Source organism: Clytia hemisphaerica, unplaced genomic scaffold (genome assembly GCF_902728285.1).
Source record: "Clytia hemisphaerica strain Z4C2 unplaced genomic scaffold, Clytia hemisphaerica genome assembly, whole genome shotgun sequence".
NCBI lineage: Eukaryota > Metazoa > Cnidaria > Hydrozoa > Leptothecata > Clytiidae > Clytia > Clytia hemisphaerica.
Genome location: NW_027103674.1, coordinates 2,824,370 through 2,839,720, shown reverse-complemented (window position 1 = coordinate 2,839,720; position 15,351 = coordinate 2,824,370). Strand labels below are relative to the sequence as shown.

General features: G+C 36.2%; 1 protein-coding gene across 1 annotated transcript; it reads right to left on the bottom strand.

The window, feature by feature from the left end:
- Positions 1-2,201: 2,201 nt before the first annotated feature.
- LOC136803523 (pre-mRNA-splicing factor 38A-like) lies at positions 2,202-15,315 on the bottom strand. The gene is made up of 9 exons (XM_067060265.1): positions 15,156-15,315; positions 7,139-7,298; positions 6,720-6,841; positions 5,765-5,850; positions 4,872-4,913; positions 4,308-4,367; positions 3,894-3,964; positions 3,454-3,510; positions 2,202-2,738 (listed from the first exon to the last, which is right to left on the bottom strand). Exons 1-9 carry the CDS (start codon positions 15,283-15,285, stop codon positions 2,621-2,623), a joined length of 846 nt encoding a protein of 281 aa, XP_066916366.1. The 5' UTR covers positions 15,286-15,315; the 3' UTR covers positions 2,202-2,620.
- Between the last annotated feature and the right edge of the window lie 36 nt (positions 15,316-15,351).

Below are 15,351 nucleotides of genomic sequence, written 5' to 3'. Positions count from 1 at the left end.
GCCTCAAAGTTTCCTTAGGTGACTCTTCAATCTTTGAGAATAGCAATGAGGTATTTTTAAGTTAATGTTCAAAATATATTTTCCCTTCAAGTATTGTCTCGAACGTGCCAAACAGAGGAGGGTAACAAAAGTAATGGTTCATATCGGGTGACTATAAATCCAGCCAGGTTTGATTTTGAGATCTCAAAATTTTACTGGGATGCGAGCATTTTCGGCATTTTCACCTCTATATGGGATATTGAATTCTAGCTATAAAACTTGTGTTTTGATGGCTCTGACCATAGTGAATTTTTAACATTTCCTATATCTAAAATGTGAATTTATATCTGATCTTGTTATAGTAGCATGTTATAAATTTTCTGTTTGGCCGATTGGATATTCTCAACTTCAGTCGAGCTACAATCTGACAATGTCTGTCTGTCTGTCACAAAAATTTTAGGGCAGCGCACTTGTTCCTTAGGTGAATATCTGGTGGTGTTTTTTTCAATTTTTGAAAATTTTGATTTTTGGGGCCTGGGGACGAGTTGAATATCTGGGGGTCTACAATTGGGCCTATAAATAATTGAAGCCACTGAAAATTGAGCCCAGTGCGTTGCGCACGTTCGACTATGTTTTAATGGAGGTGAAGGAAATGAGGCCTTTTACAGAGAATAGAAAATATTTCTGATACGAATTTTTGCGTCAGATAATGTACCTTAAGGGTCATAGTGAATTTTTCATAATTGTCGTGTTTACAATGTGTTCTCTGACTGATGTAACCAACAAAACTATAGCATGTTATACATTTTCTGTTAGACAAACTATTCCTGAATTTGAAAATTCAAAAATTGCATTGAAAAAAATTTATAAAAAAGAAAATGAAGACCTTTGCGAAGACAAGTATTTCAACTTTGACTTGAGGAGCTTATTTTCGGCGAGGAAAAAAGATTTTGAAAATTTTTTTCTATCTTTAACCAAACTTACAATAAATTTATATTGTAATAAATTGTCTCAAAATCTTGAAAATAGTGGCTCTTGACCAATTTTTCACCCCAATTTTTTGCACAAAAAGGGTCATAACTTTTGAAACATCAATTTAGAATAGTTCAATGTTTTGCAGACAATTTAAAAAAATGTTAATTACCCAATAAAACCTAGCACTTTTTGTAAAAGAGGGTAATATAACATTTTATTAACGTCTTTTTAAGATTCGTAACGTCATTTTTGTAATTTAATTGCTAATTACTCTTGATAGAATAAATTCAGAAGCAACTTATAAAGACAAATTTTTGCTAAAAGAAAAAATCAAAAGTTTTTCCTCCAAATCTGCGTATTCGATCTTTGACTATGGTCAGAGCCATTAAGGGAAGAAATTTTTGCGGAAAAAAGATTTCGCGAATTTTGCCAAAATTTTTAGAAACTTTTTGTAACAATTCTTTACGGACCTCCTTAAAGACAAAGTTTAAATTTAGTGAAGTTATAATTCATCTTGACATCATAAATTTGCAAACTATATAGATTAGGCCACATTTAAAAGATTCTATCATGTCAAGTGTTTCAACCGGGGGAGGGAGTGCTAGGTTTGCGAGGTGACGGGTATGTCCGACTCAAAGCAATAAATATCATGTTTCTTGGAGTAATCTTGTTCTAAATATTTTCTCATATCTGAAGAAGAAGCTGCTTACAAATTTTGATGACTGATAATTGAACAGTTATGAAGGAATCTATCGATTTTAAACACCCCCTTTATACCCCCTTCTCACAGACCCACTAAGACCCCTTCCCACCGGAAAAATTGGCCGAAATATCGTCCCTGGTGGAAAATCATACTTCAATTTTTGTCCCCAGGGTTCTGTACTTATTTCGACAACGTGTTTCTGTTCAAATTCTCTTTAAAACGAATATTCTCTCTAAGAATAGTAACAAATAATCTCGCTAAGGGGTAATTTTTTAACACGAGAAAGTCGAAAATAGCAATATGTTTGACTCGACCCAAAGCACAAGAATATGGCATCACTCGCTCACAACATCTTGGGCATGCGCATGACTTTTCTTGCTATTGCTGAGACGGAGCAAGATATAACGAACGCACACACCGCACTTTGTTTTAATTGGCAATTGCTGTCGCATGTTTATTAAACATGTTTGACGAAAGTTCTTGTACATACAGTGTGTACGGAAAAAAAAGTGTAAATGAATTTATATAAGGTACGATCCTCAAATTTCTCAAAATGAATTGTATTTTAACTAATAAACGTTAAAAAAATTTCCATTGATCTAGATGCAAATATTTCAAGTTTCTACTTTCAGTTTTCTGTTATCTCGTAACACGTTGCACCTTAGGCAGAAAACCTTTTTGATTACTTTTGCATCATGTCTATGTACATACAATTTTCGAAGTGCTTTAAATTCAACATGCAATGCGTTGTCTTCATTATTTTCCAAGTGTGCGCCAGCTTTCCTTTATAATCTCAAAAGCAAGCTAAATTTTCCTCCCACGTAAGTTTAACAACAGTTTATGAAATGCATTCTTCAAAAATCCATTTAAAAAGTTCTACGGTTTCAAATAGTATAATATTCGAAATTAGTGACGCTCAACGTTGAATTACCCAGGATATTGTTATTCAATTTGTTTTATATCTCAGCGTCGACTTCTTCTGGGCGATCGAGATCTTGACCGATGTCTTCGACTGTGTCTGGGTGAGCGAGATCGAGAACGACTTCTACTACGATGTCTACGGTGCCGAGAAGGACTGGGACTGTAAAAAAGAAAAAATATTTCTAAATATTATATAACGGCAATTTTTGCATCAAGGGCTTAATTAAGACAAACTAAGCTTGTTAATAAAATTCTAGAACAATAACAGATTATTTGAATCCGATAAATTCCGACTACAGATCGTCGCGATACAGTAGAGCATAAGAGCACAACATACTCTCGAAATTACACTTAGTAGAAAGTCGAATGTATTTTGAGTGAAATTAGAGGGAAATTCGCTTCATAAGTAAATCTTAAAAAAGAAAAAAATGACATCATACAAAAACCTGGCTGATTCATAGGGAAAATAGAGAAAATCCGACAATTCCCCTTGAAAATTGAATTACATTTAATTAAAGGAAGAAATTTTGGCGGGAAGAAAATTTGGCGAGTTTGGCGGATTCGGTCAAAATCCAAGTACCCGCCAAATCTAATTTTTTCCGTCATCGGCCAAATCAAATTCCCATCAGATTTAAGTTGCTCTATTTATTCCCCCAAATGTGTGTGCTATATCAGGCTTTAAAACATGTTTTTCTTTTTTTAATGGCGTTTTTTGGACAAAGATGTCCTTCGTCCGCCAAATTGAATCCCCGCCAAATTTAATTTTTCAAGTTAAATGCCAAATTAAATTCCCTCTAAAAAAACTTTTTCGGTCATCCGCCAAATTAGATTCCCGCCAAAATTTCTTCCTTTAATGTAGAGAAAATCAACTGTACCTTCTTCTACTGCGACGTTTTGGTGAGTTTGAACGAGATCTTGATCGGGATCTCCTCCTAGTGCAAAAAAGATAAGAAGATGGGTTAATCAAACGGCATACAAAACTACATTATCAAGCAAAGATAACTTCACCCGACCGAAGGGCTAGATATCGGACTTTAAGCCATCGCAGGCTAAAAAAGTGAATATCGGAAAAAAATATTGTTGCTATTGTTTTCGAAAACCCGCAAAAGCTTCTTATTGGTCAAGTGCTGAAATTCTATTGTAATGTCACGTCACTTAGGTAGGATTTCCTACCTAGCCAAGGCGCACTTTTCAGCAAAAATACTCCATCTAGCCCTTCGGGCTTTATAAATCTATGACCTTCACCTGTGATGTTTGTGAGAGATGCCCGAGTTTATCATATACTATAAACAAAGGACAATAAACTCTCTTTTACCTCCTGTCAGGCGATCGACTTCTTCTGCGTCTATCTTCAGGTGAGACGCTTCTTCGACGTGGTGAATCTTCCTGCAGAACAAAGGAGAACACTTACCGATTATAAACGTGCACAACAATATGAACTTTCATTGACATAAATAATCCTTTTTTTCAGTTTGTTTTACCCCTTAAATACTTTATAGTAGGTTATGAACTACAGATCCCTTTTTGGAAATAGCAAACTTCAAGAGCCCAAGAAGCAAATTGTATATTATACTTGAAAAGCCCCGTTTTCATTTGGAAAGCCCAGTTTCATTTAGAGAAGAACAATCATTTCCTATATATTCATATCATTGCATACTAGAGGAATTATTTGACACAATTTTTCTAAGGTGAACGAATCAAAAGTACAGTGTAGAAGAAAATAGTTAACCTTCATTTCAGGTTCGTCGTCTGATTCAAGATCATTTAAATCATCTTCTAAAGCACTGATCTAAAGAACAAGATACATGACAGTGCGTTTTTATACTTTTATAACAAAAGTCTTGTTTTTTGGAGTAAGTCTAATGAATGAAGAACTACATCCAATCTCTCTTTTTTGACGAAAACAGTCATTTGCAAGGTCTTCTGTTTAAAAACTTTCATGTTGAATATAATTAATACATCTATAAATCCTCAAGTCTATTTCTGGCGATTAATGTAACTATTTTTACGAGATAAATTTTCGTGGGCAAAGAGATCCTAGGGATTTTTCCAAATCTGCAAAAGTTGTATTTTTGGGTAACTAACGCTTTTACTGAAAAACCCTTAAAAGGCGCGAAAATAAGTCTAATAAATATAATTATGGCAAGTCTAAGTAGTCTTATAATGCAGAAAATCTACCGGTTTACTTAGAACTGACAGTCAGAGACATTCAAAAAGTAGTTTTGAGTATATTTATACTGCACCTTATCTTGGGTACCAAGTTGACTTGATAAAGAACTAAAATTAAACTTACCCTTGGTTCTAGCTGTTCACTATCTTCAAGTAAGTAGCGTTTCTATAAAAAGAAAAACGGTGTTTTTATTGAGTAAAAGTTTTTTTTGTGTTCAGTGGAGTAACAAAAATCGATGTTTTTCCAATTAGTGGGGTTGTCTAGCATAATTTAAGGGAAAAAAATAAAATCCAGCTGAAACTTTCTCCAGAGCTTCTCTATAGGATGGTTATGCCTCAGGAAAAAATCCCCTAAAGTCCCACTGGTGGAACATCCCTTTTTTGGGCAATTTCTATTTTCCCCAGGCAAAATCCTAAGGGCGAAATTTTTTGAAAATTTCAAACTCATTTTTAGACATTATCAAGTATACCATTCGAAAGCTCTCGAAAAACTATATAGAAGACTTTTAAACGGTTATAGCCGATTTCCTTACCTAACTCGAGATATTTCATGCGCAAGTTCCACTTTTCGCCAAATTTTGGTCTAAAATTGACCATATATAGCATATTCTGCGTGAATTCAGAGGTATAAGCATCCTATAGAGAAGGTCTGGAGAAAGTTTCAGCTAGATCTTATTTTTTTCCTACAAACAGCCTGTATTTTTGTAACACGACCACACTAAATGTAAAAATGTGCCTTAAGTGGATTAAAGTTTCACATTGAAATTGCTGTCCTTTGAGAAAAGCTGTTTGGGCTAAACCTAAAAACAATAGGTGAAATCTTTATCAAAAGTTTTTTGCGAACGTTCAAGGTTTTGCAAATCTCTAGTAAGCAATTTGAAAGACATATTTTGCTTCTGTGAAAAGGATAAAAATTTCCTAAAATCGCGAAACTTTCTGCTCACGAAAGTTTGTACGTCTAAAGTAGCAAAGATGGGTAAATTTTTCATTATAAAATGTACACTGATCACTGTATACCTGTATCCTTGGTAATATGATATCACAACTTCTTTCCTCATGTAACAGTTCGTCTATAAATTCATCCATATGAGTTAGTGTAAATGCTAAAAACACAAAAGGGAGGTAAAATTGTATGAAAGAAATGAAAGAAAGTATTTCGTCTTCATTTCATGACTACATTTTGTAAAGAACCAGATAACATAATTATAAAGGAAAGAATGATGATCTAACCGATACGGACGAAATCTCGAAGACATTTTCTTGAACAGGGTATAGGAGAATGATTTCTCTTGCGAGTGCTAATAAGAGCAACGTCACCATCCGAGATACGATGCCTGACATGCCTCCACTCATTCTTATATCAGAGAATGATGCCCAAACTCCCCTAAAATGATGTATGAGTTGAACCGGGTAGTGTACATTCACTTGTCAAGTGAATCGTAACACCAAATGGGAAACAAACCCTGGTCTCCTTTACTACTTATAATCGTAAATTCTAAACAAAAAATGAAATATACTAATTTTTCTTACCATTGTCTGTTTTGTTCCGAAGGTAAGCATAAAAAGAAGAGCGAAAGAAATAAAGATTTGAAGGCGAAGTGTTTCTTAAATGGCTAGCTTCAAAGTTTTTGCCTTGTCTTGCCTTGCAAAACACTTTGATAGCCGTTGGTTGGGGTGAGTAAGGGTGAGTGGTGGTGAAAGCAGAATGAATTTGAAAACTATTTTGCAGTAATGAAAAATAACATCTAACGAGTAATTAATATTCCGTTTTGAGTTAACTTTGATGATTTTCCAAAAAAAGAAGCTTTTAAATGTATTTTGATTCGATTCTTTCATAGGAGCAGAATTTAAATTGGCGTCAAAAATTCAAATGTTTGGAGCCCGAAAAACCTTGCGCTACAACTTAGTCGCTAAGTGAAATAGACGTTAATGCGTAGAAAAAAGCCCCGATGTCTAGTATAAGTTAACTTACCTCCAACTTTATCCTTTTTCCGCATCTTTCGATAGTCATTATATAAAGGTTCCAAATATTTATAACAATCGAGTGATGTGCCCACAAGTCGCATATAGAATGCACCAAGCGCTCTGACGTATCTATGAAAAAGAATTAAAAGTTTCAAATATAAAATTGCCTTCTCTTTTTATAGTAGTTCCAAATCGCCTTTCCTATTATGTAAGCAAATATTAATTGATTTTGAAAAATATAAATAGCGGTGATTGAAGGCAATGTTTATATTTGTCTCAGACGGATAGTGAACTTTTTACAACAAGTAAGCCAAAATCCTCCAAATTTTACTAAATTTGAGACAACAAAAAAGAAACTTTTCATACTTTGCAGAGATTAAAGAACTATAAAAACACTGTACAAAAACAAAACAAAAAAACACAAACTTGTAATCCTCGTTTCGAATGAATTCTACCACGATATCTTTTTCGGGTTGGATCTGTAACATTTTCAATACTAAGCAAATGAATGGTGTTGGTTTCACATTCCCACCAAAAGTTCCGCCGACAGCTTTGAGTTCCATGGCTTTGTCCACCATCAACTCAGCTATAATTGAACAAAAATAGAAGTTTAAAAATGACTTGTAAATTGTTGAATGGCTGGTTGAATAGGGCTAAAACAGCCTAGATTAGCAAACCTTTCAATTTCAGAAAAAATTGAAATTTACCTCAACATACAAAGTTTCGAAATTACAGCTTAGTCTCTCTAGAGAATGAAAGAGCAAACCCATGTTTCTAAAGCTTTTCTTTACTTTGGAAATTTATAAAAAAGCAGCATGTAATGAAATATCGAAAATTTTCTTGGTACCTTAAGGGAAGAAATTTTCGCGGAATTTAATCGAATCAGAGTTTCAAAATGGCAAATTTCTAGGAATTTAATTTCGCGAATGAGCCGATTTCAAAAGTTTCATGGAATTTAATTTCGCGATTGAGAAATTTCAAAAGAATTTTTTTTACAGAGAAAATGTTTTTCATATTTGCCATCGATTTCAAGACATATTTCAGTCACATTAACAAACTTTAATAACAAAATGATAACAATTTTGTCCATCTTTTTTGGTAATACCTGGTCAATAAATAACAACAAAATAAAAGAAGAAAAAAGAATCGAATTTCGGGGAATCGAATTTCGCGATTACGCCATTTTGGTGCGTTTCGCGGAATTTAATTTCGCGAATTACGCCCAAATTCGCGAAATTAAATTCCGCGAAAATTTCTTCCCTTACATGAAATAGACTTTGCTCTTGTGTTTTCATGTGATTAGGAAGTTGTACCTTCACTGGCAAATACAGGATTAACCTTTTTTCTACTAGAGATTTTCTCGCATGATGTAGATTAGATAGATTTTATATAGCTTAAGGAGTAAGCAGAATCAAGCGGACTGCATTCTGATTGGAGAAGGTCAAAAACTAGAAATGGCATACCATCGATTACAGAGAGGGCTTTTATTAACTTCTTACTATAATAAGAGGAATGTTTGAAATATAATTTCCATTTGGTTGAGTTGAAGGAGGCTCTGAAGCCCATTTTTGCAACCATGGAGGCTTTCAAATAGTACCTTATCTGCATCTGGGGTTGGTGACTACCCAATGACTACTATACCACAACACCTAAATCATAATTGACAATTGTCATGCAAGGGAAGGCCGACAGATCTGAAATCCCAGTTCAGCATTGTTTACATCCTTGAAATTATGCTGTATATTTCAATCTCTTATTATTTTTACGTGGTGCTTTTGTGCTCCACCAAGTTTGACAATGATAATGTTTTCACTTTGATATGCAATAAAAGCCAGAAATATTTTTGTCATGAGTTCTGGCTTTTATAGGTTCCTAATAGTCCTCTTTGTTTTTCTGGGTTCCATTTGATTAGTTATCAATTCAATTCATCGATTGGTTATCTGGTTATTGATTGGTCAATAATTGGAAAAGTGATCTTGAACTTTTATGGTACACTAGATAATTTTAAATGGACTGCACTCATTAGAGAATGCAAATCAGTTTAAGAGAAAAAATCAAAAACTAGAAATCATATACCATCTATTAATCATTTTTGAACTGGAAAAAATCTTGAACTTGACCTGAACATGACTGGACCAGAACATGACTGGGCCAGATTTTCAGAGGCAAAAATTCAAAATTTTGTTATCCAAAAAATCTTAAAGGGTTGCGTGAAAACAAACAATCTGACGAATATGCAATCTTATTTTTTTTGAGGTCCATGCATCGCCAAGAGCGGGCTGGGAACGACAAAAAAAGTAGTGAGACAAAGTTGAAATAGGGTGCTGTATCAGGAAAATTTAGCTTTTGACTTTTCTGGTGCACAACAAGATTCTTATTGAAGAGTTTTCCGTGGGAGGACTATTTCATGGATGGTTAATTTTCAAGGGTCTTCAGAGGTTTAAGCTGTACCCGTAAGAAAATTTTGACCAGCTGAAAACAAAAAAATTGTGTCCAATCCATCTCACATGTTCATAGCTTGAAATTTTCAAATCATATATTTCCATTCTAGACTAACACTTTTACAGTAAATTGATAAGAATTTAGAAAGCTAAAATTAAGATTGAGTGGATAAAAGACAGGCATATGTGTGACGGACAAGATTTCTCGTCCGTCACAGAATTTTGCTAATCTTTCAAAGCTGAAATTTATCCAAAAATGACTTAGTCCAGACCCTGCCGTTTCCCCAGACTCCGGGGATTTTCTTGTTGCGTGTCCAGGGATTTTAACATTACTTTTTGAGACTTACCCTGAACTGAACGCGTGGTCTGCAGGACATACTTAAATGATCCGGCAATCACATGGGCGCGTCATCCCTATACATTCGGCCAACTTTCACACAAACTTAGTCGACTGTGCATTAACTTGCGGCCATGCAGCCACTTATCTGGCTGAGTGGTTTGTTTGTTGAGAAGAAAACGGGAATTTGATGCGAGAGTTAAATTGTCAACAAATAAAAACTTAAAATCTTAAATATTTTCATTTTGAAGAATAGGTGCAAAAAAGTGAAACATATGGAAAAGTTTCATTTTTCATTGCATTAATCGAAATGGGGATTTGGAAAATTTTCTATGTTTGTTTTTTTGCACAAACCCCTGTAACTATGTAACTATGGGCAAGCACCCTGTTGCTAAGATGTAGGCTTGAAATCGAAAGTGAAACCACTGTACTGAAAACGAAAGTAAAATCTGCCCGCACTCCAAATCTCGTAATCTTGATATAGGAGTTTAAGCATAGACTGACGGTACATAGAAAGTTAAAGGTTATAGTTATAGGTCAGGTTATAGAAAGTTATCAATATCAATAACAATCATCAAAGTCAACAAAATCCAGTCGGTCCAGGGGGGGTCATGCAGTTACTATGTGAACACTATGACACTTAGTATGTGGTGGTGTAACAACTAAAAAAATTAAAACAGTTACTCCAAAGTGGAGTAAGTGCACATTTTTTCACTTTTTTGAGAAATTTCCCTAAATTTTTGTCGGAAGATTAAAATTTTTCGAAGAAAATTTGAATTGTTTTTGGAAAAATATCTGAAATTTTTCCATGAAAATAAATTTTTTGTCATATTTATGAAAATAGAAATCGTGGAATGCTTTGAATAGTGACTTAAACCAAGTATATAAACTTATTCTAACAATTCTTTTAAATACAAAAATCGATATGAATTTGATACTTCAAACTTTCTCCAAATATCGACCCGACCGGGATTCGAACCCACCAAACGAAAGAATCTTTGATCAGAAACCCAGCGAGCTATCCGTTGAGCCACACTTGCACAGCAGAATACAAAATTTGTACATGGCTCGCACTCCCCCCCCCCCCCCCCCCCCCCCCTGAGCGGGGGGAGCTACACCTAAAATTTGCCATATAAGAGGTGGGAGCTGCTTGTTTTTCCCGACAGGCGGGGGGAGCTCTATCTATGGGGGGGACCTGCATTAGTTTATGTAACTCTGTGGGCTAAATAACACTTCCTAAATATTTTTCTTTACTGTTGGTTTTTTAATTTCTCTAAACCTTTATGTTTTCATGCAAAGTGTGATCTGATCCTTGAAATGCAAAAATGAAGACATTCTATTGCATTCTCTAAAAGTGCACACACATGTAAATAGAGCTTTGTGAATGCCATAAAATTTTTCCCCTATACTGGGACCTAAAATTTTATCAGGCTGGGGGGACCTTGTTCTCCTCAGGGGGGACCTAAATTTGGCGGGGGGGACCTAGAGCCCCAGTCGGAGGCATGTGTAAATACTTATAGAATGACAAAAAAGACGGGGGTAATGTTATTATAATATGGGTAAAAGTACCCCTTTTTTAACCTGACTGAAATTCGAGCTGTTACTAGCAACCCTGCGGGGCCCATAGCGCCGAGTATGCACCCGGCACAGTGACAAGTCGTTACTAGCAACCCTGACCCTACCTAACTGATAATAACAGAACCCCCGTCTAATCGGATTTTGAAAATGCGGGTCAAAAAGTAGGATGAGGATGTCTGCCGTGAGTAAGATTCCATCAGAATGTCACGGAGTAACTGCATGACCCCCCCCCTGGTCGGTTGGCGGTAGCAAATGTTGTCTGATTTTTAATTTTTAACAAACCCTGAAGAATTAGTATCATGTGGATTTGCTTTGGTTATCAAAATGACAAAAGGAAGAATATGTGATCTTGGTTGATAATAAAAAGGAAGAGAAAAGCATAATCTATTGAAAAAGCTGACTTTGCAGAAAAAAGGAAAAAAAATGAAAACAGGGATTGAGTTAACGATTTGAAAGTGCATCGCACTCTTCTGCCCGCCGCAGGTGCGAAATTTTTTAGGTTTCACGATGCTTTTTTATCAATATACAGTACAATGCATTCTCCACTCTAAAGACCAATTTACAAGCCAAATAACCATCGTATTAGCTTGGAGGCTCAAGGGTCAAAATGCTGTAAAATTCTTGATATGTTGTATCGCGATTTTGTTGAATTTCTGAATTTTTGCTTCGTACATTTCCAAAAACGCATCGCAAATCGCGAAACGCGATACGTTAATTCGAACCCTGGAAAATGAAAATATAGATTCATTTCGAAACAAAATGGCTGTTGGCTGGAAGTCTAAATATATGTGGCTGATGTTTTGATCCAGACTGTCAATCGAACAACTTCGAACAAAAATTGCAATCGATTCCCTCAATCGCCGAACGATCAAAAACTAAAAGAAAAACTCCTCGAAACAAAAGCCAAGCGAATGGAAAGTATTTCATCAACTTCGTTCCCAGCGTAACTATCGACTTTTCGACGTCTGCTGATTAGACGCCAGATATTTTCTGCCCTGTTTTTAGCCCTGATTTTTCCAAAAATATCCCGATCTCTTAAAAAATTGGGTTTGCTTGATTTGCGAAAAAATTTTGGCGTGAATGTGTGAATTTTGGGTCTACTTCTGGGGGCCTCTTTTTGAAAGACTTTTGAGTACCCTTGTGGCTCGTACATACCCGTCACCTATTTTGCCTAAAGTATCTCCCCCCCATCAGTAAAAAAATGAAGCCTGAGGATACACAGGCACAAGGTTGGTATTTCATCTAAAGAGACCTATTTTGTATCGTGCCCGAAAAGAACTAAACTAAATTATTTATTGGAAAGATTACAAATTTTTCCTTGACTCCGACTGACCACGACACCCTTGTGAGCATGCGTACATCCACCGGACAATCGTACGGTGGCAATTCCGTGTACGGTCAGATTCTGTACGGTGGTGTTGTACGGTGTTTTCGATCTAACCTAAAATACCACCTTACACCCATCGGACGCCCACCGCGCAATGTACGCCGGTGTCCAGGGTTGTTAATCGAGTGCGATCGAATAATTGTAATTTGATTGTAGAACGCAATCTTAACCTAATCGTTCGACAATCGAATTGCAATTATTCGATTGTGTTCGATTGCGATCAATATTGATTCAGCGTTCGATTCGTTCGATTGACACCGTCTGGACTGGTTTGATGTGGATTTTAGTAGTTTTGAAAGTCTTTGTAGAGCTTGTGCAGTCTGGGAAATCCTCTCAATTACACGCTTATGTTCCGAGGCCGTAAGCGCGCAATTGCACGGTTATCAAAATGGCAAAATTTTTAAGCGTGTAATTACAACACGCTTATCGAAATTGTTCTGAAACGGGCGGTAAGCGGTAAGCAGTCAGGACCTCTTTGGACTTTTTTAACATTAGTTCGGATAGAATAAAAACATACCTGATCAACACAACCAAACCTTCTGTCTTGCGTTTACTCTTTCCTTCACAACAACTTTCGTTTTTGCTTATGTAGGTTTTAAAATCCACAAGTAATGAACCTCTTATAGCTTTATCTGAATAAATCTGGTTGAAAACCTTTTATCAGGTTTCATTCCGTACGTTTTTTATCCACGTGGTGAACCGGTTTCCCTGATTTCCCGATAATTAAAAATTGGAACTTTCCCGTGGGCGTGATTGGGCGTATCGCCATCGCGAAATATTTTTCGTGAAAATTTACCGTATTCTAACGCTAATATAATCTAGATAGGAAACAAATATTAAATTTGATCTTTTTTCGCTCGTATTTCTAAATTTCAAGATAAAAAGAACTATCTACGAATTATTTTCTTTAACGGGCGTTGAATCGACATTGACATATTTAATGATGTCATAATCAATGTCGTGCCGTTTTGTCAACATCCTTTTCATTGAATAAATACTACTAAAATATACAAGATAAGTAAACATAAATTTATCGCCCCCGAGCACGGCTTAGCTAAGCGCACATCTCTTATTGATTATCTAAGAATTGAAGCGGGCAAAGATTACCGCGCGGCTGATAGCGGACAAAGGTTTTTTTGAAGATATTTTCAGTTATAATCCAAGGTAGAACAAACTAAACATAGAAAGGGGGTATTTTTTAGTGCTTTATACGATGATCGCTATTTTTTTTGAATTCTATGTTTAGATTTTTCTACCCAGCCCCGTTGCTATGTACGCGCGCCCTGTTGCTAAGACCTTTGCTTGAAATTGAAAGCGAAACCAAGATTATTTAGCGCACACTGCCGTTTGCGTAATATCGATAAAGTGAAATGAGGTCCTGACTGGCGGTAAGCGTGCAATTGCACCCTTTATTATTCTGACACGCAATTCCTTCCGAAAGCTCTGTTGAATTTCAAAAGCCTAGGGCAGTTTTACTCAAAATTTATAGTAGAAGAAGATTCCGTAAAAATGGATTGCCCGTTAAACCATGCCTTCGCCCGAATTAGAGAATTCTAAGCCCCTTGAAATCCCTAAGCAATTTCAACCAGGGCGGGAGGGGGCGTAAATTATGACCATGCAATTGCGGGCTTACGCCCTCGGAACATAAGCGTGCAATTGAGAGGATTTCCCAGACTGTTGTGAAAGAGTTTTTATGTATATATATATGGTAAGTTATGATTATGTGTGTTTGCCTGGGTTTCCAAAGTTCAGAAAGTCTGTCAACAAGGGTTCACACACAGACTGTTTATAACATTCTGTGTCAGACAAATCTACCTGCACCAAGCTCTATAATCTTAGAACAACTTTGTGAGGTGAGGTATTTTACGACCCTGCCTATGCCCCGGACAGTCCGGGGTTTTTTTGATGCGTGCCCGGGGTCCGTATTATTTGTTTTTGAGAGACTACCCCGGACGCCCCAGACAGCCCGCGCGGTCGCTTTTTATAGAATCGCTGACCGCGCGGGCTTTTTTCTAATTCATTGAAATATTCTTCCGTGGACAAACGCCGTCTTCCAAAACATCTTGTAATGTCCTGATTTTGGCGTTTCGTGTGTGTGTGAGGCCTGTATTTGAACCTTAAATCTCAAGCGTGGTTTGGGCGTGAGGGGGTGAGTTTTAGACCTGGATAAAATGTCCGGGGGTTTAAAGTGTGCTCGGCGATATACGTCCGGGGTAAATTTATGGCGCAAAAATTGGAGCCCCAGACGTAGGTCCGGGGAAAAAGTTATTTTTTTCAGACCCCAGACATTTGCCCCGGACTGTCCGGGGCATAGGGCCATTCCAGAAAAAAAAAATTACCCCCCAATGGACGACATGGAATTTCCGTAGCAAATTGCTTTCAAGAAAGTCTGGAATTTCCGTAACAAATTTACAAAATACCTATCAAAACAGTGGAATTCCGTTACTGTAACCTAAAAAAATCATGGAATTCCAATACTTTAATGCAAAATTAAGTAAAATTCATGGAATTCCGATACTTTCTCTTTAAAGTTTGCCTGGAATTCCGTGCCAAAATTTATTTAAAAAATTGATGTCATCCATTAGGGGGTAATTTTTTTTTCTGGAATGGCCCAGGCAGGGTCGTGGTATTTTTTGTTTTTTCTAAGATTACAGTATATCTAGTGAAATTTCCAAGCCAAAAGATAAAAATAAAATATACCTGTTAGGGCGAAGCAATGTTCCTTCCAATATTTGCATTCGTAAATACGTGTTCTCGTGATCTTTTCGACCAGGTATTGTGGATTTGTACCACGGACAGTTTTTGCGTCAGTCACAGTTCTGTTCGCCATCTTGATTTGATATAGACTAGAAATAATTTCTTTTATCAATTGGAAAACGAAACTGAAAAAAGAACG